The sequence below is a fragment of the Strix aluco genome, chromosome 4, assembly GCF_031877795.1.
Source record: "Strix aluco isolate bStrAlu1 chromosome 4, bStrAlu1.hap1, whole genome shotgun sequence".
Classification (NCBI taxonomy): Eukaryota; Metazoa; Chordata; class Aves; order Strigiformes; family Strigidae; genus Strix; species Strix aluco.
The window spans coordinates 111,843,281-111,868,574 of record NC_133934.1 but is presented as its reverse complement, the minus strand read 5'-3'; the positions used below and the strand labels follow the sequence as shown (position 1 = coordinate 111,868,574).

At 39.3% G+C, this 25,294-nt stretch overlaps 1 protein-coding gene across 1 annotated transcript in view; it reads left to right on the top strand.

The window, feature by feature from the left end:
* Positions 1-20,874, top strand: part of KCNK10 (potassium two pore domain channel subfamily K member 10) — a 65,730-nt gene extending 44,856 nt beyond the window's left edge. Inside the window, exons 6-8 of the mRNA XM_074821568.1 lie at positions 14,618-14,804; positions 17,990-18,132; positions 20,105-20,874. Coding sequence (XP_074677669.1) covers positions 14,618-14,804; positions 17,990-18,132; positions 20,105-20,728 — 954 coding nt within the window. The 3' untranslated portion in view covers positions 20,729-20,874. The remainder of the gene's footprint in view (positions 1-14,617; positions 14,805-17,989; positions 18,133-20,104) is intronic.
* Positions 20,875-25,294: the final 4,420 nt, after the last annotated feature.

Genomic DNA, 25,294 nt, shown 5'->3' with positions numbered 1-25,294 from the left:
TTAACCTTGAAACAGTCCTAGAAAAAGTAGTTCTTAGTTGGAAGACGAGGCTGGAGCTGGGGCAGGAGTAAGACAGGTCCCACTGAGCTGGTGGAAAGCTTACTTTTAGCAACTGCCAAAGCTCTACCTTTCCTAAACTTTGTCTGTCCAAATACATCAGATATACCCTAGCTACTCTTTCTCTTAAAAATTCGACTTATTTTTAGAGATTTTTGGCTTCTCTGATGTCTTTTGTTACTGTACAAATGACAAATTGTCTACAAATTCCTTACCCAAAAATGAATGGAAAATAGCTCATGGGAAAAAACTTTCTATAGGAAGGTATCTGCAGGGGAGGAACACTTGAAAATACAGCCCTTTTTCTTTGTCTCCCTTCTGTCTTTCCATTTGCTCTCTTATTGGTCCCCTTGCTCTATCTTATCCTCTTCTTTCCCTTTGCTCACATCAAACCCGTAGCATTATACCTGACACCATTGCAGGACTGGTGAGTGAGTTCTCAGCAAAGTTTGCCGTTCAAAGAGCTGTTCAAGGTTTCCATGCTGTACTACCTTTACCTCTTCTTCACTAGGGTAATGCCATATCCAGGGACCCCATCTGCTTCCTGCCAGGCAGCCCCCACCCTGCTCTTTCTCATCCTGTCCCATATCAGCATTGATTCTTCTCATTTTTGGCAGCGGAATCAAACTTTCAGATAAGACCATTCCCAAACCCAAAAATTCAAAACAAGATCACTGCTTAGGCAAACTAGTGAAATCATTCTGGATTTGCACTGTTGTTACTGAATTCAAAATTTGGCACATGGTTAATAGATAAATGTATTATAACCTAAGTGATACATTAGCTAGTAAGAGCCTATTTGTAGTTCTAAATATATGACGTGACACGTGTGCTTTTGAACAGATAAAGTTGATGGAAGACTGATGGAAAAGTTTTCTCTCCACTTCCTGACAGATAATCAAAATATACCAAAAATCAACATAATTTATTTTGTTTTATTGCATTTTTTTTTCTAGCCAGCATCAGTGTGTTATTACACTGGCTGTTATTACACCCACTGTAGGTATTAACATCCTATCTTTTCTTTTTTAATGTAGTGTTATTCACTATAGTAACTCAAGAATTTCCACAGGGTAACAGTCCAGTACAATGATCAATCTGCCATCTGCTGGCATCCTGTCTCTGGACAGAGCTGTCAGGACGGGGTGTGAAATTCAACTGACTGGTGAACGTACACAGTATTATTCCAGAATAACACAAGATTTATGAGCTGAAATGTCAGTGTTCTGAAACTGAAACTGAAAGCTTAGCCTAACAGTTTCCTGGATCATTTCAACCAAAACAAAATGGCTGAGAAACATAAAAAATCAGTCACCAGAAAGGAATGCTACATTTCCATAATCTAGTAAGAATATCTTATTGCTGCAGTAAAGACAGTAGATCTAATTACATACTGTTATTGGTTATTAGCACTTTGATACCATAGAAGCCAGACAGGAACAGAGCCTCAGTGTACTAAGAGTGTGGAAACACTGGTTTGTAAACAATGTTTTTAAATGGACAGGAAAATATATAGTCAGAGAAAAGGATGCGATAGTAGCAAACGGCGGGGTGATTCTGAGGCAGGAAGTTTTGGAGGGAAGAAACCAGGTGGAAATTAGAGACGAAGTAGGGCTGGCTGAGAGGCTGGAAGAAGTGGTTAGGGATAATAGAAACTAAGTGAAGCTTATGTGAAGATACTGCTACAATAATGGAAAAGTAAGAGCAAACAGCCACTCACTACATGGCAGAGGAAACTTTCCCTCATAATTCCCAGAATTCCCTCTCACCAACAAAAGTAATGTTTCATCTGAGCTTTGTAAGTTACCTGCAGGAAAACTTTGAGGAAGAAATGATGCAAATGCTTTCCTCACACAAGATCTCCTTGTTACAGGAAGATGAAAGCTGATGTAGCCCTGGGGAGAAGCATTATGCTGAGCATAGAGTATTTGACTTGAAGCATTATTCATTTGATTCCTGTGATTCTGTGCTTCTCTCACTAGTTGGGAATTTGGTTCTTTGAAACTGCTTCTGATTTGCTCCCCACACAGCAAAATAGCTTGCTCAGGAAAAGAAGTTATCTGTGTGGTGAGAGGTTATACAGATAAAAGGAAGTGTTTTAGAGCACTGACTTACAAATCCAGAGTAAATGAATGTAAGCACCTGTTCTTTTGCCTGTAACACCTTAGAGGTCCATCTGAGAGTCACAGTTCCCTGAGCAAGGTTACAAAAGGGGTGCTTGCATGTCAGCAAAGGGTTGGTTTATGTATGTAGATATTTACGTGATATTTATTTCAAGTAGCTATGCACCTGAATGTACATTTCAAATCTCAGCATCCTGAAATTTAAGGGCGATTTAAAACAAAACCTAGACCCAGATCTGAATTTTGCAGTTAGTTATCACTAAGTTTATGGATGCACTCATAGTCAAATACCATCAGAAGAGATCTGCAGGCAATGCGTTATCCTTTATAATCCTCATAAAGCATATTTGGCTAAAAATGGACTTTATAACACAAGAATAATAAAAAAATCTACATTCTAGTGCTTGCCAGCAATATATCCATAGCATTTTATGAATCTGGTGAGTATTTAAATTTCATTTTCAGTTCCTCTGTTTAAAATCTGCAGACTTGCTTTTTGTAAATTAGCTAATGATAGAAGTGAAATTAAGGAATGCAGGTACTGTAAGAATCTGTAACTTGCAGTATCTGCATTGGCACTATACAGAACATGGCAGAAAGAGTAGCTTGGAAGAGCTACAGCAGCTAGCATACTGAGCATGGACACACCAGAGTTGGCAGATGCTCTCCCTCTGTTTATTTCAGCTTGACTTCCTCATCAAACTTTGTTTAGACCAAAAGTAACTGTCTAAAAACACAGTCGTTGCTGAGATGTTAGACTGTTCTGAATCATTTGTCTGTAGCAATTTAAGGCTGATGTGCTGTCCTCAGGAAAATAAGACCTCAGCACAATGACTTTTTTAAGCATATGGAATTCAAACAGTGTATCTCCCACCACACTGGAGTGGGTTGTGAACTACTTCTGGTGGGTATACTCCTCAATCCATCCTCTTGAAAAGGAGTTTCACTATGCAGAAAACAAGAAGGAGCGGTGAGGAAGCCTATTTCAATCCTTCTGTCAAAAAATGTTGTCTGACAACTGTTTAAGTGAAAATGCAGGAACGTTCCTGAAATCCAGAACTTCATTGACAAAACAAGTGCACCACTTTAGAAAACTCTGAGTGCATTCTCCTCTAGTTCATCAGTAATTTATCTGTTACAAAGAGGACTGTTAGTCTCTTGGTACTCTACAAATGCATTCCTCTCTCTGCTCATTCCTGCCTGGACTCCTTCAATGCGCTTCTTAACAAGAGTAGTTGTAATTGCTTTTCTCGGATGTAAAGCAGTCCAGACCCAGGGCCATCTGGACACTTCACTGTAGTATGTCTACCAGAAGTGTGACCATAGACTCTTACAAAGTTGAACTGGAGGATGAAAGGCATGAGTGGTAAATTTACAATGCCTGTCTCTGAAATACCTTTCTCCTTGAGATGCTGCAGGCCACATCTTTTAGTTTCTAACTGGTGCTTTAATTATGGTGATGGAAAGATAGAAGGAAGTTTTATTTTTGCTTTTGATCATCACCTGCTTTAGTAGTCCTCGTGCTCCACTGCTCAATAGCAGATACAGGCAAATGATAATCCTATGGGTGAACTAAACAACTAATGGTGTGGGCTGTGAAATCATTACATGCAGTGACTCTTCATCCACCAGAGCCAAATTTGTCTCTAGATTCTATTTTAGGTTCAGCCACTGGCTTGTGGTATGGTCTTGAATATGTTGGTTTTACTCTATGGATCACTTTCCCCCACCATTATATTTGAGATGAAGTAAATTACCTTTTTCTGCACAATGCTCAGATAGTATGCTGGTATTAAAAAATTCATGACAAAATCTATGGATCCCAGCTTTCGGCACTTTATTTCCTCTAACTGGGTATTTAATTCAGTTAGTGATGCTTACAGCTAATCTGCTTCAGGGAAAGTAATTTAAGTAAGTGCAGCAAACCTTTGCTGATTTGTTCTTATCCACTGGTCTTTGTTTCTGTGTATGAGTTTAGTCTAAAGCTTACATGGGCTGGCTGTGAACTTATAAGTCAATAACCTCTTGCAAACTGGCATATAATTTAAGGGTTAATATTAACCTGAACAGTTAAATTCAGATCTTGACATCTCTGCAAGATCTTTTAAATGTTTCGGTTTTATCAATGAAGGTCTTGAAGTGAATCTGCCTTTAAAGAAAGCCCCACCAGGTGTTGAGTCTGGTGATAGTTGAAAGGGCATTCCTGGAATTGCTAGAAAGAGAAGGCAGCAGCTCTAAGAAGGGAGAATATGTTGACACCAGGAAGAGATAATAATTGCTCCAATTTTAGAATCAAATCAGTCACACTAAAAAAGATGAGCATATAACCAGAGGAGAAAAGCCTATTCTAAAACCAGGCTTTAAAGCTGGCTTAAACCTATAGTGTTATCTGGAAATCTCATCAGCTCCAGTGCACCAAAACTGAAACCCAGTATGCACTGAAGTCCATCCCCCAAAGTAATTATCACTGGTATTACTGTAACACTTCTTTCTGTGAGTGTTAGGCATAGTGTAGCTGTTGACTACAGGGCACTTCAGAGGAAATCTTATACTCTTTTGCCTGCTTATGTGAGACCTTTTAATGTCTTTTCATTATTTTTTTCTTCATTATTTAGAATTATTAGAGGTTCATACCTTCAATAATTCTTCTTACTGGAGTCATACTCTTGTCCCTGAACTGCAGCGCCCATAAAATTTTACAGCTCTTAAAACCAGAATATTGTACAAAAACTAGTCAGGAATCCATGATTAATACAAAGGCTTTGTTTATTGCTGTTCAGGTATCTGACTGTATTACATTAAATTGTAATAGTTCACTTTTCATTTGGGAAGAAATTTTCATTACATTGCTTTCTGACTGTGGATAGACTGAAGCTATTGTAGTATATGAACCTAAGATCCTCTGTTATCTTCAGGGTTTTTCTTCATCTACTTCAGTTTTTTTCTGTAGGGTGCCAAATATTTTAGCACCTGTTTGAATGTTTACACAGAATTAATTAATAAAACAAAGATGGGTGTAGTAGGCAATTAGTGGCTAAAAAACTGATTTTAGTGCAAGGTAAGAGTATTTGGCAATTGACGCTGAGTAGAAGGGTTTCCAAACCCTTCTATGGATGATGGATTGATCTATTGTTAATGATTTATCATCCTTAAAGAAGAACATAAAAACAATAGAGTAAAGATGAAGTAAGTTTTCAAGAAGGGTTTTTCTTCCACTGTTAATTTGAATGTACTCAGGCTATTTTTTACATACATCAGGGACAATTTCTGGAATATGACATCTGTTCTTTTGCTAGCTATTGTTACCTCTATCTGCTTCTTTTCTGTTTTCTACGGTGAAAAAAGATGAGCACTATTTCTTTCTCTATATCAAAGTCCAATCTTTGCCACCTCTCATTTGGTTTGAAACCAGGTTAGTATTCAGAGTGATCTCAGGATAAGCAGTGGCAAAGAGTTGTATTTCCATGCAGATCCTGAATCCCAACTTTCTTGCTAAGGAAGTAGGTTAAATGGTCCTTCTTTATGGTTTGAAATATTCAGGAACCACTATTCTAAACAGTAAAACTATACCTGCCTACCTCCTGCTAAAATTAGTATTAGTCACATAACTTTTAATTGCAGTGAAGTGCACTGGAAGTAAACCCCATGAGTCTCAAGCAATTATCTGTCATGAAACACAAGACAAACAGGAGCTGAAAGCATGATTAACACTTTACTGAGCAGCTAGGGTTTCTTAGATACTCTGTGTGAAGCTTAAAAAATAAGATACTTCAGTGGAAGCTGCTGATTAATGCCAAAGAACATGTGACCATCAGCCTGAAAGTTAAACTCTTTCCTAAGCACTAATGGTGAATATCTTCCTTTTGTTATTTCCTTGAGTTTTGCTCATATCGCTGTGGAAACTTCTCTGTGTGCCTGACCGTGCAGGGTTGAAATACCAAATCCTATGTGCCAGAGTTTTGATGTAGGTGTTGCCATCTCTGAAAACCTGATTTATATCCTAAAGAAAATTCTAAACTCAAGATTAAGTTTGTAATGCAGGGAGTAAAGGAAAAGCAAGACAGAAATGCAACTGCAACACAAAATCACTCATAATACAGTAAATGTTGATCCACCCTCTCCCCCAACAAATACGTAGACACATTTTTGTTAGTGTTTATCAGAATGTTCTCCAAAACTCCTGTGGGAAACCTTCAGGGAAGCATCAAAAGCTAAGTGTGAGGGGGTGGTGGATCTTGAAAGGCAATAGATAGAAATTACTTCATGAGGGTACCTGTACATGGTGCCTCATCCCAGGCATGAGGACTGTGCTACTTTCCCACTCAAGAGATGCTACTTCAAGGTTATGTACAGGCTGGATGAAGGTGGTGAATTTAGTGTTATGTTGCTTTACATATTCAACCTTCACCTTTCAGGACTGCCAAACTATCATATTAACCACTCTAATGTAACTTAACTGTTCATATTTTCCCTTGGCACATACACATGTCATTGTGGCAATAAGAACTATTTTGAGCCATGGGACAAAGTATTTGATGCACTCTTCACCCTATGCCAGACCTTTCCTTTTGAAGGTGCTCCCCGCTCTCCTTTTACCTTCGCAGGTAAGCAGGGGCAGCTCCTGCAAAATGTTGGAGAAGGCTGGGAGGAGCAAGGGGAGCAGGGGGAGAGCTGTGGCATGTAGGGACAGTTCTAGGGATGACACATTTTGCACTTTCCATGTTTTTGCCTGAGGGGAGCTGCTCTGTCTTCCTCTTTGTACTTTTCTTCTGCTTTTCTGGGATCTGTATCCCATCTAGAGTAAAATTCACTCTCTGTGGGCTTGTTACCTGGGAGAATGCTCTTTGGTTATTGGCTAGTCACAAATAGTGTTTTTCTCCAGAAAGACTGCAATACTGCAATCTTTATAGTGTTAGTATCTATAAGAAATCTTATGGTAAATACAAAATATGCTTTGTAGGCTTCTGCAAGAATTTCTTGCAGAGAATGATGTATGCTATTGTACCTGAGAAGGGGAAGGCTGATTAGCCAGTTATTCCAAACTAAGCAGAAATTGAAAACTGCTAGCTAGAAACACATAGTGATAGTCTAGCCTGAAGATCTACTCCCTCTTTCAAAAGGTCACTGTTTAACCTTTCATTGTCTAGGCCAACAAAATATGCACTTTAGCCTTACCAATGCTGATGGTGTTACATTCCTAATGACTAGGGAAATGTTCTGAAAACTCAATTGTACGAAGGAATCTGGATGCTTTATTCCACTGTAGAGGAAGAAAACAAAACAAAATAAAACAAAAGAAAAAAATGAAAGCTCAAAGGGAGCTAAAAAAAGGAATATTGGATTTCTCCACCCTGCTAAGAGGAGATAATTCCAACATGAAGTTCAATTTTCTTTTTCTTGCTAAGTCTTTGAAAGCAGCCATGTCATGCAACAGATAACTAAATCTCTCATTGATCTAGCTACACTAATTGTCTTTATCTGTCTCAGTGCATTTCTTAATTAGATGCTGAGCATATACTCACAAATCTTGCCTTGCTGCTGCATGGCACTATCATAACTGCATTTTATTTTTTCCCCTGAATTGCACTGATGAACAAGATGAAAGCATTGACTCAACACTGATCAGAATCAGGGTTACTAGGAATGGCAAGGTAAAATCCATTCAGGTACAGGGAACTGATGTGGAACAACCATTATTAACCCATTCTTGCACTCCCTGGGAGAGGGGAATATAGGTGTAACTCAGAAGGGAGTAGAAAGAAGGAAGAAGCAATGCATTCCTAATTCGGCCTCTGTGAGCATCCTTGAAATGTGCCACGAGCCTCTGTTGTCCTTTGTCTGGTCCAATGTCTGAGAAAAGCATATATATACATGGATCTCTCTTCAACTTTTTTTTTTTTTTTCCCCTTGGACTGAACACATCTTAGCAAGAACAGAGGTTTGGGCACATGATTGTTATTTTTGTTTCTTCAGTAACATATTTAACAATGTGCAGAAATTGGTGCATATCGGAAAGCCCTATGTGTGCTTTCTAGAGAGAGGAAGAAGGCTGAAAATAGGTATACCAAGCCTAGAAAATTTCTGAGCCAGGGTTTCTGTATTTTCATAACACAGTATCAGTACTCACATTATGACTGCAGCAAGATCCATGCCTAGAGCTTTACAAAAATATCATTAGAGAAAGCTTCTGCTTTGTGAGAAGCTTGCTGCATATTCCATCTGGCTCTAGACAAACACCCCGCAGAAGTGTGGTTTTATGGGGAAAAACAGCGATGTAAAAAAAAATCCTTCTTTACTCTGACCTGTGCCTTGCATGTATTCAGGACTGTCTCTCCCAAGCTTAGTAACAAATGTGAGTGCTTACAGCTTTTTATATCTGTCTCCCCTATGGTACTTACTACAGTTAAGAAATAGGGGATGGATTTTGCATCTTCTTGTGCAGCAATAACATCATTCTTTATAAAACATGAGAATTAAAATAGCACTGAGGCACCAAAAGAGCTGGTTAGACAGAATGGGGGAAGCCCGTCTCTAGTGGAATGGTTCAAACCACTGTTCTTAACCCATGGAGGTGTCTGAAATGTCATATGTATTTAAAAATATGTTATTTAGAATTCTGCTGCTAAGCTTTCAAGGAGTGTTGCCTTCTTCATTAACATGGTGAGTAAGCCCTGACTGACAGCAAGCACCCACACAGCCTCTTGCTCACTCCCCTCCCTGCAGCAGGACAGGGAGAAAATATGAAGAACAAGAGTGAGAAAACTTGTGGGTCAAAATAAAGACAGCGAAATCACTTACCAAGTACTGTCATGGGCAAAACAGACTGGATCTGGGGAATTTAGTTTATTGCCAATTAGTATAAATTTTTAATTACTGAGTTGGGTATTTGGAAATAAAAAAAAAAAAAAAAGAAGAAGAAAACATTCAAATTGCCTTTCCTTCCCCTTTCACTCCCAGGCTCACTTCACTCCAGACACATCTCCTCCACTCATGTTATTGCCTCAGGTCACAATCCATCCCTCCAGCGTGGCAGTGAACAGCACAGGGGTTGGAGTCAGGACACAGTGGTTTCTCTCTGCCAGTCCTTCCTTCTCAACTCTTTTCCTCTGCTCTGCGCTGGTCATCCATGGGCCACAGTCCCTCCAGGGAAGTACCTGCTCTGCCATTGAGCACCTGCGCCTCCCCTGACCTTGTTAGTCCCTCCTCTGTTCCCTCTTCCTCTGCCTGTCCAGCATTTCTGCCCTTTCCCAGAGGTGCTGAGGGGCTCAGTGGTGTCCTGCAGTGGGTCTGTTGGAGCTGGCTGGTACTGGCTGTGTTCAGAGAACACAGAAGAACAAAAGATTTGTATATTGTTCTCAGATGTTATCTCCAATACAGTGATATTTGATTTCATTTCAGTCTCATTTTGAATGTGAAGGAGCTAGGACAAGTTAGAAAGAAATCCACAATGCCAGGTATAGGCAGCGGTGAGGTTATTGTGACCATACCAGTGATCACTGAGGAGCCCTGTGAGCCCAGTGCTGTGCCGGTCTTTCCATACATCCTGTTGAGATGTGCATTGCACTTTACTGAAGTATGTGCCAGTCTCTGGACCAGGGCTGGATTGCATTTGACTGACCTGAAGGGCAAGCTGAGTGAATCTGTGTCTATCTGCACTGTCTACACTAGCCTAGCAAAAATGTTTTGACTAAAGACATACCTAATCTTTGTGGCAGAGAGAAAAATAGAACCAATATATCTGATATTCTGTTTTACACTTTAAGTACAAAGACTAGCTTTCCTCTTGTTAAAATATTTTGATCTGGAGAAAGTGATTTATAAGACAAGCTGTTTAATTAGTGCATGGGCAGAGACAATCTGTTCCAAGAATAGTTGGCAGGATGGGAGAGGGCATAAAGTTAAGAGCACATGAAGGGGACAAAAGAAATGTTGAAGAAATGTCTTTTCTTTGGAGGAGTACTCCAAAATGCAGAGCCTTGCAGACAGATGAGGACAGCATGTTCCATGAAGGCACAGTATACTAGCACTGAAATATGCCATTGGTCATTTAGCAAAAAAGGTAAACAACTTGCTTGGAGTCTTGGGGATATTTGTCAGGAATTCAGAAAAGAAAATGTTTGGAAGACAGAGGAACCATCTGAGCTCACTGTGAAGCAGCAAATGTTCCAGTGCTATTTTTGGTTGTGTAGTACTGTATATTGGCAGAGTTTCTGTGAAATGGGAGGTGACACTACAAAATCTTGGAATATGCATGTTTGAAATGTGCTGTTCGTGGAAAAAAGATATATTCCATATATTTAGCATTTAGTCTAGTCCAAAAAGTGGATGTACCATCTTTTTATTCCATGCTTAATGTCTTCTTCTTGGAAAAAACAATATCTACTCTGTTTTGGAAGGAATATATATTATCCTGGTTGCCTCAGCTTGGAAACAGTTTGGTCCTTTTGTGGTCAACAGTTAGGTCAGAAAAATTATGCCTGAGTTAATGACCAGAGAGACAGAAAAAAAAGGAAAAAGGGATTTCTTTTAACTCTTGAAATAATTGGATAAGACAAAAATCCGTAAGACCCCAGTGTATGTAATAGAAAAGGAAAAAGCAAAGTCACACACATTGATGGAAAAGATGCATAAGAACTGAATTCCACTGATAAGGGCATTTCCATGAGAATGTCTGTCCTCACCCTTCTTGGCACTGGAGCAGATTGACATTAGGTTGTTTGAATTAATATGAGCAAGATGGTGTCATATGCAGTGATGTTGCCTATTTAGCACTTAACCACCTTCAGAGTAAAATCAGCACCTTAGTAAATGGAAATAACCCCTCATAGATTGTTATGTGATCAAAAACTCTCCATCTTTTCTTCTTAGATTCCTCCTTTAATCTTTTCCAGATTATCTCTAGGTGGATTTAAATTAAAACCTCTCTCATTAGCAGCTACTAATTTATTTATATTTGATGAATGTCTCACAAATTATCTGCTTCATCAATGTGGATGTTGGTAAGACAAAATTAAAAGAAGTAGAAATCATTGATTTCAAAAATGTTTCCATTTTACTTAAACCACTATCAATTGAACTACTATTCATGGAGAAAGGCCTCTCTTACTATTTCATTTTGACACCTATAGAAAATTCTGTATTTATGCCACAAAATGGGCTCAGAGGATGTGTAGCCTGGCTGGAGTTGCTCAGCTATTTGCCAGTGTTTGGTTTCAGATTGCAAATACTATTTAAAACAAAAAGTTCCTTAGTTGTTAGAATCCTAAATGCAATTCTTGTTTGTTAGCAAAGCCAGCGTAGAGCTGGAGAGCATTTTCTGCAAAGCTGTTAGAAGTTTGTATACTGTGGGAACACTGGATGTATCTAAATTTATTTGACAGACTGATCTATTACACTGCAATGACCTGCAGTACTTGACGAGTTTATCTGGAGTCCTATTACATGGTAAGACAAGGCCAGGTAGGAGGAGCGAGGAGAGGTGGCAAGGAGAGCAAGCAAGTGGGAAACCAATTCTATGCCGTGGTGATCAGGGCATTAGGCTAGAAAAAGAGAGGAAAAGTATCAAAAAGGCATAAAATGGCTGTTGCCATGAAATATATTGTCCTGAGGAAAAAAAACTTCTTTTGAAGGATTTATGGGTATTTTTTCTCTTCTTGTGAAAGTACCAGCCTAGTTTTTCAGACTCTGTAAGTCAAAGGTCTGAGGTATGAACCTTTTCAGATTTCTCAGCCAGATTTTTTTTTAGTATATATTTCTTTTAATAATGACTTTGTACAGTGTAATACTGGAGTGGTTTAGGCTAATCTAGTCTTGTCTTAATACAGCTATGACAAAACTGGAATGTAAAAGCTGTGTTTCCTTATTCCTGAGAAACTGGGCAGCATAAAATTATGTTCTTCATAGGAAAATAGCAAAGCCAACTCCATCCACAAAGGAAAACATGCAAGGCAACCTTTTTGTAATGTGTGATTACTACAATGTACATATTCCATGAATAATGACGTTTATGCCTTAGCATTTTTTGGATCTATAGCATTTATACTCTACTGTGAATGTCCCCAGAATGCATATCTAACTGGAGAAAGAACCCCTTTTTACCTGTATCTTGAATTTCATGTGTCATTGTCCAGTAATTCATTCTGCTTTTGTGCTCTTTCCAGTAGCTCTAAAAATGCTGTGCTTGATTGACCATTACTTTCTGACTGCCTTTGCACCAGTGGAAGAGTAAGGAAAAACAGACCCTCAGCTGCTCCGCTTTTCTGGGAGTGACTGAGGTGCACAATAACCAAGAGTCAGGCCTTTCTGAAGAGCCTCTCATTAACATCGTTACCATTTTTACTTAAAAAAACCAACAACCTTTGGCTGAAATTATCACTCATGAATGAGTGGATGTCCTGAACATTTGGTACTGATTTGTAGGCCATTCATTGAGCTCTTGTCTCTACCATGAGACAAGACTATCCTGACACATACTGAAATGCATTTTAATGTTGCTGTATGGGGACTGGAGGAAGGTTGAGTATGCATAACTTTGCTTTACTAGTAGTGCTTGGCAGCTCCAAAGTACTTTTTGTTCAAGGGTTCCCAGTACTATACAGCACTGCATGTGCCTTGTAACTTCCACTGTAGCGAGGTGTCTGACATTTCATTTTTATGTACCAGGAAGCTGAAGCATTTAGTAGAAGTGAATAAATCACCTTGGCCAAAACAGTAAATAAATAAGAACTTAGTTAAATTCTGGTCCTCCATGACAAAAAGCAAGTGTGCCAATCCAAGACACCATGTAGCATCTGTGTGATCAGTTGCTTTCCCTTCACTACACATGAGTAAATCTGAAATCCTCCCATTGTGAATGTGTGTCCATAACTCTTAAAGAAGCTAGATCATCCTTTAGTACCTTCGCAGACTTCTCAAAATGGTTCTCCAGGAAAAGAGGAAATAAGAAGTCAAGTCAGATTTTATATTGTGTTGTTTTTCTCTTTGGTACTTCAGTGGCAGTTTTTTCCATGTTTTGTATTTGATTAATCTTATTTATGGCATTGTATTACTAATCCTATTTAACTATTTTTGTTCAGCCAGACACAGAAAACAATGCCCACACACAAAAAGAAAAAAAATTAAGCACTGAGATGATCTCAAACAGTTTCAGTTCTAAAACTATTTCTGAAATATGGTGTATTTATTCTGCTACCTGGGTTCTAAATGCAGAGCATACTAGGTCAGATGAGTGCTTAATGAGGGTCAGACATTGCACCTCTAAAATAAATGCTCATGCTTTAATAGAAGCAGTAGTACTGCTCACAATCTGGTTAGATATTAACCAGTTCAGGCAATATCCTGTCTGTATATTATAAAGATAACTTCTGAGACCTTATTTCCTGTCTAGGCAATGTCCTAATCTGAAACGAGATCTCATTTCTGGGTTAAGGGAGATGCCTAGTTTGGAAAACTAATTTGGAAATATGCGATTTACAGTGACCTCCACATTCCTTTTGCAGAATTTACACTGCCACTGTAATTAATCCACAGTAAGATTTCTAGTAATTTCCATGTTTCTCATGAAACTCTACTGAATTTTGAGATTATTTACAGCACAGAAAATCTGAAATAAATCCATCAGTTGTGTTAATCCAGGTTTGTATCAGTATTACTGGAAACAAAAATCTAACTTTGTATTAAATGATCTAGGTGTATAAAATGTTGCAATTACACTGCTCATGTTTGTATTCAGTTTATAGCAACCAGTAACACCCACACTCTTTGTTAAAGAGCTTTCCATTATGGATTTGCATAGGCAATTTTATCTCAGGTTGTTTGGTATTTGACATAAATCCTTTATTTCTGGAGTGAACCAATAGTATAGCTATCTATTTTTAATAAGGAGATTTAACCTTCGTATTTGTGAATGAAAGCTGGAAATCCTGAGTCAAAGAAAGTCTAGAAAACCTGAAGCATGAATTATTTCTACATAAAATCTCAGGGTTTTAGAAGAAAAAAGGGTTTGTTTTCATTTCAGTCTTGGTCTTGCTTGTTGAATGCCTGGGGCTGGTGAAACAATGTAGGTACACATACATGTGTATGGAGATGTGAATGTGCACTTTTTCTTGCACATAGAACCCAAACTGGAGGGTACTGGAGACTTTCTGAGGCTCAGGACTGTTTTTCCAGACTGTGTTTCTGGTAGGTTAGTAACTGCCTAGTGCATGGAAAATGGGAATCACCATTTTTCTGGGGCCAGACGTAGAGGTTCACTATTATCCAGGGAGGGCTCTCACTAATGGGGAGGGAGGGTTGTTTTCTACCTAATAAGCTCACAAAAGACAGAAAGAGAAACACCAGGTGACACCAGCATGATCAGTCTGCCATTCAAAAGGTACTCACAGTCCCAGAAATCCACTCAAAAATACTTGTTTTATTTTGTTGTTTATTTTTTCTAGAAAAAGCAAGTGAGTCAAACAAAGATCCGGGTGATCTCTACCATCCTCTTCATCCTGGCAGGCTGCATTGTCTTTGTGACCATTCCTGCAGTTATCTTCAAACACATCGAGGGATGGACAGCCTTGGAGTCCATCTACTTTGTGGTTGTCACTCTGACTACTGTTGGCTTTGGTGACTTTGTAGCAGGTGAGCAGCTTTGAGCCTAGGTGCCGTGCATGAGGGCCTTGGCTCTTATAATTTGTTTTCTGGTGTAGAGAGGAGGCTTTTCACAGTGTATTATATTCCAGTGAAATGATGCCAGGTGTTTCTGTTGGGGTTACTGTGCAATAGGACACCAGGTTGATTTAAGATCCAGGTGTCTTGCCATCTGCAGATTGCAAGCTTTCAGAAGTGTAGATAATGTGAGCCTGGGAAGTCCTGATTATCCTTTATCGTGCAATGAATTATGCACAAGTCAAATGACTTTCCCATTGAATTAAAGATTTGTATTAGTCCATTAGGGCTCAATCTGAGGCTGATAGCTGAAGCAAGTTGCCAAAATGATGAATAGATGAAGCTTTTACAAAGTAGGGCTGAGCCATAAGGCTGGAGAAATCTCTGGTTGGATGCAGTAGTGGGCTGCTACTACAAGAGCTGCAGCATTTCAGAAGCTTCTCTAACCTTTGCAGAATTTTAGACATTGCAGTTGCCCTGTTAAGGTAAACAGATGTAGACAGAGAAGGATTAATGGGGTATGCATCTCAGTGCTAGGAGGATACTCTCCAATATTAATACAGTACTATCAGGAACTATAAATATCCATCTTTATCAATTTCCAAAGAGGGAGTCAAGACTGTTGTATGGAGGTTGTTTTTTGTTGTTGGTTTTTTTTTTTTTTTGTTTGTTTGTTTGTTTGTTTTGTTTTTTTTTTCCACTTTATTGCTTTGCTAACAAAAAGTGGTTAAAATAAGTGGATTTTTTTTTCCCATTGGTGCATGACCCCTACACTTCATTCCTATTAGTGGTCCTAATTAAAGGCATTAAGATACCCGTGTTACAAACAGCTATATTATGCTACTGTTTTGTTACTTTCCATAAATCAGTGAAATACGAATGTGTTAAAAACATCAAATGAAACTACAGGGATATGTAACATTTTCTTTGCTGAAGAGCTGTAGACAAGTCTTTTTGTAGACAAGACTGTGATCTTCTGGTTTTTTATGACATAGTGATATAGAAGACATGAATTACTGAGGAAAAAAGGCACCCAACAAAGAGAGCCCCAGATATGAAAAAGAAGCATTTTATAAGCAGATACAAAAGTGATTGTATGAGCTTGGTCTGTTTTAACCACAGAATGTGAAGAGAGGTCCACTGATATTCTGTCTTTGTGGTATCACAGTGTGAAATAAAAATAATTCACAATATTTTTCTTAAGCATATCACACTTTGGTATTGTTTTCTTTAATAATATAATAGTAAAAAAGACCTGAATATTAAATTGTTCTAAATCCAACATGATTAGAAGAATATAATCCACAGCTGGGTGGTTACTACAACCAGGATTTTTCAAAAATCAAATGGAGGACCCTGAATGAGAAAACTTCAGAGGTGATCTTCATGATAAGAGTTTAAGGCAGGTGATCACCAGGAGATTTGGGTCTCATTGCTGGTTACTGGACAGATTTTCTATCACTTTTATGCTCTGCCACTTTAAACTCTCTGTATCTCTGTCCCTTTGACATCAAAGGGAAAATACTACATTGCATTCAGTAAAACTGCATCAATGGAGCTATGCTGATTTATTCTACTGGAACATGTCCCAGCTCATGCCAAACTGGGAAAGTTTTTGTATTACTGTTAGAAATACAACTGTGGATGGAGCCTGAAAAACCAGAATATCTGATAGGCTGAAAAAAGTGGTCTCATAATTTCTCAGTCGCCTGATTACTCCATCAGACAGACCTCGACAATCTACTTCATCGCAAGCTTCCTCAGGGACACGTATGATCAGAAGAGCCTCATTGTACCATAGCAACAGCAGTCCCCACCTCCCATTGTTTCCCAGTCTTAAAGACTGGAAAAAAGAGATTGATTCATGTGGTGTATGGGGAGTGATTAATATCAACACCAATATTCGGGTTCCTGCCAATTCTCAAATGTCTGAGCTTCCACAGGGATGTTCAATCACTGTACATACACTCATACTGAGTCTGGATAAAATTAAAGAGTTGTAGGAATGCCTCAAATTGCAAAAAGCTCCAGGGGATATGCTGAACTGTGTTGTCTGGTTATTTCAATGGGGGAAAATCATAAAGATCTCTGTAAACAAACAGAGGTACAATCTGGTGTCTAGCTCTTGTCTAACCAAGACTGGAGTCCAGGTATTATGCAACCTTCTGCCCAAGTCCCTTGGTAGGCTTGCTCTTCAGGCAGAGATTTAAACAGGTACCACCAAGGGTGATGTTTCTTCACCTGCACTGAAGGATGTGGCTGTGCAGCCTCTTTGCCACTCTCTCTTCATCTCAGGGCTGTGCCTGCCTCTCACTGTGTCTCATCAGTGCATGTAGCATTGTCATAGGACTAGGAGTCTCAAACGTGAGATTGTGGTTGCTTTCTTTTGGAAAAGTTTATTCTATTCTGTGGTAGGTAGCAGCCTGGCTGCTACTGCATTTATTTTAGGCTCTTCATAGTTCACTGAAGTTGCCAAATGTCTCACATACTTGTTTTACAAGCTCATCCTAAAACTTGCATGAAATCAATATAGGGTTTTTGTTGCTTCATTTGATTGGTACCTCCTCTCAAGTCGCTGATCAGATAATGCATCCCTATAACTGATACCCAAGCAAATGGTATATCCTTATTATCAAGCTGATGTGTGGTTGGCTTCCTGTCAGATAGCCTAATCTGGAGGGGAAGACAAAGCTAGTTTTCTTTCTCCTGCACATAGGTCTCTGAATCCTGTAGTTAAAAACAAAAAAACCTGGAAACTGTATAACGTGAGGGGATTGAACTGTAAAGTTTCTCAACTACCAGGCTGCAGGCAGTTCTGAATAAGGAAGACTAGCTGTATTGAACTTTTTTCTTGGAAATGTGTTCATGCTGTTGCAAGTACTGTCAAAGCAGGAATTTCAGACTTACTTCAGAGTATGAGTGTTTACTATGTGCTCTGACAGGTCACATAGCAGCAGAACAATAGGTAATTTTAAAGAGTCTTAAATTAAGAACAGACTGTGTTCTTCCCATTCTGACAGGCCTCCCATCTATTGTTAGAACTACAGTGGTGTTGGCAAGAGTCAAGAAATACTTTCAGGAATTTATCAGAATTGCAGATATTTTGTCATAATTTTGGCATCTCATGATTCCTAAGCATAAGTATATGCTTATTTCAGGAGGAAATGCTGACATCCATTACCGAGAGTGGTATAAACCCTTAGTGTGGTTCTGGATCCTTGTTGGCCTTGCCTATTTTGCTGCTGTCCTGAGTATGATTGGAGACTGGCTAAGAGTCCTGTCCAAGAAGACAAAAGAAGAGGTATGACTAGTAATTTCTCAGTGGTTTGCCATTTTATAAGAGAGCTTTAAGTGCCTGGTTCCTGCTTTTCTAAAGAAGGTTGCTCCTCTGCATGACAAATGCTCAGTATTCCCCATGGTTTGCTCCACTGGCTGCCTTTGGTATCCAGTTAGCTCTGCTCCTTCACAAAGGGAGGAAAAAAAGCAACTGATGCAACCTAGGTTGTTACACCTCTATCAGTACTACCAAATAACAGAACATATCTGTAGGATTGCAATTATGGAATAAGAAAGGCCAGCCTTCACTCTAACACTAGCTACAAAATTGTGATAAAAATTTCAGTGTTCTCTCTTTAAAAACTGGAGATGCATAGGTTTTGAAGACATTGCTTCATTATGAAACAAGAATCTGCCTTTAAACCAGGGGTTTCTATTGAGTTGAGTTTTCCCACCTTTCCCTATGTCAGGGAATATAGTTCTGAATAAGAGTTTAAATTCAGGCCCCTTACTGAGTACCATATTATTAAAAATTGAAGAAACTTAGTCAGCATCAGGGAGAACATGATTAAATTCACTCAGAACATGCCCTCCATGACTCAAAGACAGTATCGCTAATGCTTCACTCAAATAAGAGTGGAAAATAGAAGGAAATTACCATGACTCTAGAGCTGAAGCCTGTTGTGCAGGACATTACAAACATAATTTCAATTTTTAAGGCAATGTCATCCTGCATTATAGCAAAGCTAACCTGGCAGAGTTAGCCAAAGAGCAGGCATAGACAAAGTTTGGCAGAGGGATACTGCTCTGTATAATTTATGAAAGGATCTGTGCTACCTGAGGCCCAGTGCATGCCCTGTGCATCTCCATGAATAAAAGGGGCTTCACAGAAAGTCTGGCTGTCAGGTTGATCATCAGCAGGCACCTATAGGTGGGAATCTGATCTCTCATGGTGAATGTGAGATGCCTGTTGCCACAAGTAATACAGTTCTAAATGGACACCTGCTCATCTGGCCTGAGGAACCAAAGATGACTTTCTTGTGGATCACTGAATGCAGAAACTACAGCAGGCCAAGAAAACTATTGACCTTGGTGAGCTCTTCCAGATATTGTACTCCTGAATCTGTTCTCCTTTAGCTGAACTTTGGAAAAGGCCTGTGTTGACTGAGATATTGATTGGTCATTTATCTTCTTTTTTCTCATTTTGGAAGAAATATTTATTTAATACAGCAGCCATGCAGGTGCTTTATTAGCCATTATTCTGCTCTCAGGTGCAAAGGAGTAAAACAGAGCAAAGCAGTGAGACATTTAAGGACATGCTGATGGTGCCCACACAGAATATGTGTTGACAACTCCTCCAGCTGGCTTGAGAGGGTGGTATTTGGACAGTTATGCAATGGAAACCTCCATTAAAGACGGCTACATTTGTCCCTGAGAATGAACCCTAAACTGGATCAGTGAGAGGTCCACTTGAAATTATCTAATAGGTATTGTGGCACTGAACAGAACTTTCAGTGGAACTGAACAGCTCCAACCATAAGCAATATGGGAAAATGCATTACTGTATTGCTACACTGGTTATTGTGCTGTTCTGGGGCATATTGGTATAACTATATGTGATTAATTTTGCTCACTCCTGACCATCTATCACTGACATTATAAGTCAGGAATTTGGTTTTTAACCAAGGAGGGATTAGCATGAACACCTCCCATTGTGTAGCACAGCTGTAAAATGTGCAGGGTGGCAAAATGTGAAATAGGCAAACAGGTTATATGCCACACAAGCCATTAGTTAGTCACTAGTTGGTGTATTTAGAGCTTGCCCAGTATAGCCACTTTCCTGCTGAAGCTTGGGTCCAGATGGATGCACTGGAGCTGCGGTCTCTGATTCTACACCAGACGAGAAAGTGTTTGTGCTACTCTTCCATAGGAAAGATTGTCACTTCATTTTGCTTTTTCTTTTTTGACATTCATTTCTCTTTCTTGTTGTTGTAAAGGTTGGAGAAATAAAAGCCCATGCAGCTGAGTGGAAAGCGAATGTGACGGCTGAGTTCAGAGAGACACGGAGGCGGCTCAGTGTGGAAATCCACGACAAGCTTCAGCGGGCAGCCACCATCCGGAGCATGGAGCGCAGGCGCCTGGGCCTGGACCAGCGAGCCCACTCCTTAGACATGCTCTCTCCAGAGAAGCGCTCTGTCTTTACTGCCTTGGAAACAGGACGCTTCAAGGCCTCATCTCAGGAAAGCATCAACAACAGGCCTAACAACCTGCGCCTTAAAGGGTCAGATCAGCTCAACAAGCATGGGCAGGGAGCATCTGAGGACAACATCATTAACAAGTTTGGATCATCTGCTAAGATGACCAAAAGGAAAAACAAAGACCTCAAAAAGACCATCCCTGAAGACGTGCGTAAAATTTATGAGACCTTCCGAAACTACTCTTTGGATGAAGAAAAAAAGGAAGAGGAGACGGAGAAGATGTGTAATTCTGAGAACTCTTCTAGCACTGCAGTCCTGACCAACTGCATCCAGCAGCACTCAGACCTGGAGAATGGAGTGATCCCCAATGAAACCAAAGAAAGGGAACATGAAAACAAAGCGTTACTTGAAGACAGAAATTAAATGTAAAAGATGCTTGACTTGAATTAACAATTAGTGGTTTTATATACATATATATATTGAGACACGTGCCTTATACAGACTCCTTATTCAGTCTGAATTATATAGCATCGAAGAATATTTCACTGTGCCATAAAGACTCAAGCTTGCTCTGCCAAAACAATTCAGGAACACAGCACTGCAGAATGGCAACAGAAAGCTACGCACATGGAATTTTCAGCCTGTATAAGATTACCAGGGCAAGACACAAAGGAAGAGACTGAAGCATGGCAATATTGCCAGAGTGCTCCTACCATCGCATAATATTAGACAAAGGGCAGCTATGTAAGAAGAGTGTTTGAAAGGGATGAAAAAGAGTGTATCTTTGTAATGGAGTATGCATTCATAAAGCCTTCCCCTGGTGATTAAAAAGAGGAGAAATGATTGGAGTGAACTAGAAACTTTCAGTAAGGCTTAGTTTACGTTTTGGCACGTGATCCAAGCTAGATTTTTTTTTTTTTTCCATTTTTGAATCAGATGCATTATCTTTCTAAACTCCAAAAGAATGTCCATGGACACAGCCACCAGCTAGGTGCTGGTTTGAAAAATCAATACAGACATATTTAAGGGTCGGATTGCTCTTTTCATTAAAAAAAAAAAAAAAAGAAAAAAACTCTGTGGGTATTTATCTTAACCAGTGACAAAAAAAAAAGGAAAAGAAACAAATGGATTTTTTTTCTCATGTAGGAAATATTCAATGTAAACTCACAGCAAGAAAGTGCATATGAAGAAAATGCAACATCTCATGCTATGGTGTTTAAAAGAAGAGAAACATTAATTTAATGGTATTTGGCTAGGTGTATAAAACAGTGGGCCAACTGTTTTTTAAAAAGAATTTCTCATTCACACTTTCTACCACTGAAAAAAACCCTTCAATATTAATGCTGTAAGACTATGAAGACAGAAGGAAAGCTATAGCTTTTGCATGTCAGCAAACTGCTGTTCTCTGTAGCTGAATCTGAATTTTTAAAAATAGACATAAGAGTATATACACTATTCAGTTGAGGGCCAGGGCAACCATAGAATCTCAGGGCTCTCTACCCCTTTTGATGGGTTTGGGTTTAGACATGAGCTGCAGTCATAATATCAGAAAAAAAAAAGAAATTTAGGAAAAGAAGTTGAGAAAAATATGGTGGTAATCTTTTAAGTGCTTATAGCTTTAAGTGCCATTAATGCTGTCATATTTTGTAACTTTTTAAAGAAATATTTTGAATTATTTGTTTTATTTCCTTTCAGGTACTATCTTTGTTTGACATTTGCTATCTCTTTTCTTGATAAAATCTAAACATGAGCTCTCTGCATTTCTAGACTAAAGTGAAATGTAACCAAACTGTGGGCATTTTTAAAAAATATTTTGTGGTGTCTGGACATATGGCTGTAAGAAGTACAAATGTCCCTAGACTTCACAGTAAATATTCAAAGAAAAGGCTGCAAAATAATTAATGGGCATTGCAAAACACACTAAATTTTGGTAGCCTCAGCCTGTGGGCTACTGTGTTCGTCATTGCAGATACAAGATTTTGCATGCTGGAAATGAGATACACAGTTGCACCAGTGATGCTTTCCCTGCACCTTCGCAAAGTCCTAAATATACTGCAATTCAAACTGTAGGCTTATAGGTAAAGTAAGCATGGATGTAGATGGCAGAGACATAATGATTCTTACAAGCTAGTCAAACATACAGACACTAGCAGGTCATACAGACACAGACTTTTGGAATTGCATGCCCATGTCTGCGTACACAGAAATGCACGCTTCATTTTCTGTGGTAGTTTCTGAGATTTTATGCCCAATGAGCCAGCTCAAAATCTAACTGGTCACTGCAATACGTTTGCCATGGCTATGAATAGAAGCATGGCAATGCAAATGAAAATTTTGAGTATGCATATTTGCATATTTAATTGACTGCACAATTTGCAAGAGTGAGCCCAATACCACTAGTTGAGAGAAGGAAAGAAGTTCTGTCTGCTGGTTCACTTCACTTGAAATATCATATCATCTTTCTAATTTCATCATCTGTCTGAAAATTAAGGATGAAAAAACAATGTTGGAAAAATTTCAAGTCATTTGGGATTGCTTTAACTCAATAAGATCCAACAGAAATTGAATTCTGCTTCGCTCACCAGCGAATCTCTTAAGGTGCAGGGCAGTGCTCTGGCTTTAGCTTACTGGAGGCATGGCAGTAAGCCCAGTGCCAGGAAAGGTTTCATGACTCAGGAGCTGCCATGGCTTCTGGAGGCTTTTTTGCCATGCAGCCCTGTGCTCTGCTTCACAGTGATACAGAGGGCAGTGCAGCTTGTGGCCTTCCTCAGAGCCTGTCCTTAAGCTGCAGGCAGGCACCAGCAGGAAGCAGGTCTGTTCGAGCATGGGAGTCCTTTAGCCCTCCTGTTGCTCCTGGTTTTGGGCAGGCCTGAGATAAAGTTCAGCCTTTTGTGCCACACGTGAGCAAATCTTCTGAAGTCTCACTCAGAAATACAGTAAATCATGTTGTGCTAATTCTGTAGTGCCAGGATACATGGAGCATACTTGGATGTACCAAAGTTTTGTGTTGTTCAGATCTGGGGTTTTACTGTAGACTGGTGGGAAGTTAGGCAATAAAGCCACAATTTAGATTTGCTTTTGAATTCCAAACAAGGTTCAGAAGAGCTCAGACATCTGATCTGGGTCCTGAGAATTAAAGTACTGCCTGGTTACACTGTCCTGTGCTTTGCTTGTATGAAGGATCAGGCACATGAAAGCATCTCATCTGACTCTGAAAGCATGCAATACATACAGATTGTGATAACAATTCTCCTTGGTTATCAAATGTCAAAACCAATATAATGTTATTTGTTCCTCAACCAAGTTATTCTTGCAAGAAATGCTTGCCTGTAATGGAAAAGTCCTGCACAGATGCACAGGCAGCTGTAAGGATATGGGAGATGCATTTCCTGTATGTGAAATATAAGGCTTAGAGCACTTTTACTGATTGGGGTCAGGGAAACAAAAGTCTATCTTGTAGGACTTGTCTGTGTGAGCAGAGTTGGACAGTGGGCAAATCATGGTGAGGAGGCAAAGTTTAGTGGCCAAATTCAGAACTGGTTGCTCTGGTGTGATAGAAGGACAATGAAATCTTGGCATATTCTTCATCTCTGAACTTTCTGAGTTCTCAGTCTGTCCCCTGTCCAGCTTCTAGCTGATGGGGTGTGTGTCTCAAATGGCCATGCCATGCAGGGGGCCCTGGCTGACATTTTATCAGCTGTGTCTTCAGCAGCTGCTGGTTTGGGATATGATAGTTTCAGGAACAAAGGGTGGCACTGAATAAATTCCCAGTGAGATACTGAACAGAGCATTTGATGTCCTTTTACATGAAAGCAAAATGCTCTCTTTCATTCCCGCTCATTTCTGTGTCTGTGAAACTTGCTGAGAAAGCTGCCAGTCTGCTACTGGAGTATATGCTTTCTCCTATATGATTGACTATTAAATACCTCAATATACATAATTTTTATTATAATATGGGAAGTGCAAATGGTGTATTGCATAGGGAGCCAGACAGACATGTCTGACAATGAAAATGATATTGTAATGTCCTAAATTGCTTCTTCCCTAGTCAAGGCTAACCCTTGGGTTTAGTTGTAGGCAACAGCTTGGGAGAGAATCTCAGTTCAAACATGAAGTGTTTTTATTGCTAAAATTCTCATCCTTTGGCATTTAATAATACTTATAAAAAACTTGTGATGTTATTTCTAGTGAGGCAGTTCCACCATTATTGAAAGTTTAAGCAAAAGGTAGCCTGAACCATATTCAAAACTCCTTGCTCTAAATTATATGCTTTCACAGCAGCCTGAAAATAGAAAGTCAAATAAAAGGGTGACTTACTGACTTTAACTCTTAGATCCTGCCCTGAGCACAACGTGACTTGACATGGGAATTGGGACCTGAAAGAACAAAGGAAACATGGATTTTCTGTAGCCGCAGTCCTCACACATAGAGGACAACTCAGCTTCTGTTTTCCTACAGCTTTCAGCTCTGCATTCCCACTTTCTACTATCTTGTGCAGGAGTATTCTAGCATGCTCCTTTGGGGATCCTCCTGAATCACTGACCATTACTGAACTTGTGCAGATTTTGCATGAGTAGTTTTGAAAAGGTTTGTAACTTCATCCATGTGACAGTCTATGAACTGCATTATTCATTAACAGAGAACATTATTTCTAATAAATTCTATTAGAAATAATAGTAAATAACCCCCCCAGTGGTTTATATTCATGAAATGTGATTTTGGTTGTTGCTGTGAAATTATAAATCGTCAGAGCTTCTGTCATCTGGCTTTATGATGTCTCTAGTACAAGTCTACTTCTGCCAAAGCCATTAATAGGCTATGCTACAGACTTTCTGCAAAATTCTCTAACCCACAATAAATGAAAGTATGTCTGTGAGTTCAGGGTGTTAAAAACCCCGTCCTTACAATACGGCATTTTCCTGAAAAATTTGTGTTTATGTTGTACATGGGCTTTTTGTTTGCCAACTTTGGTTTTCTCAGGGGCTTATT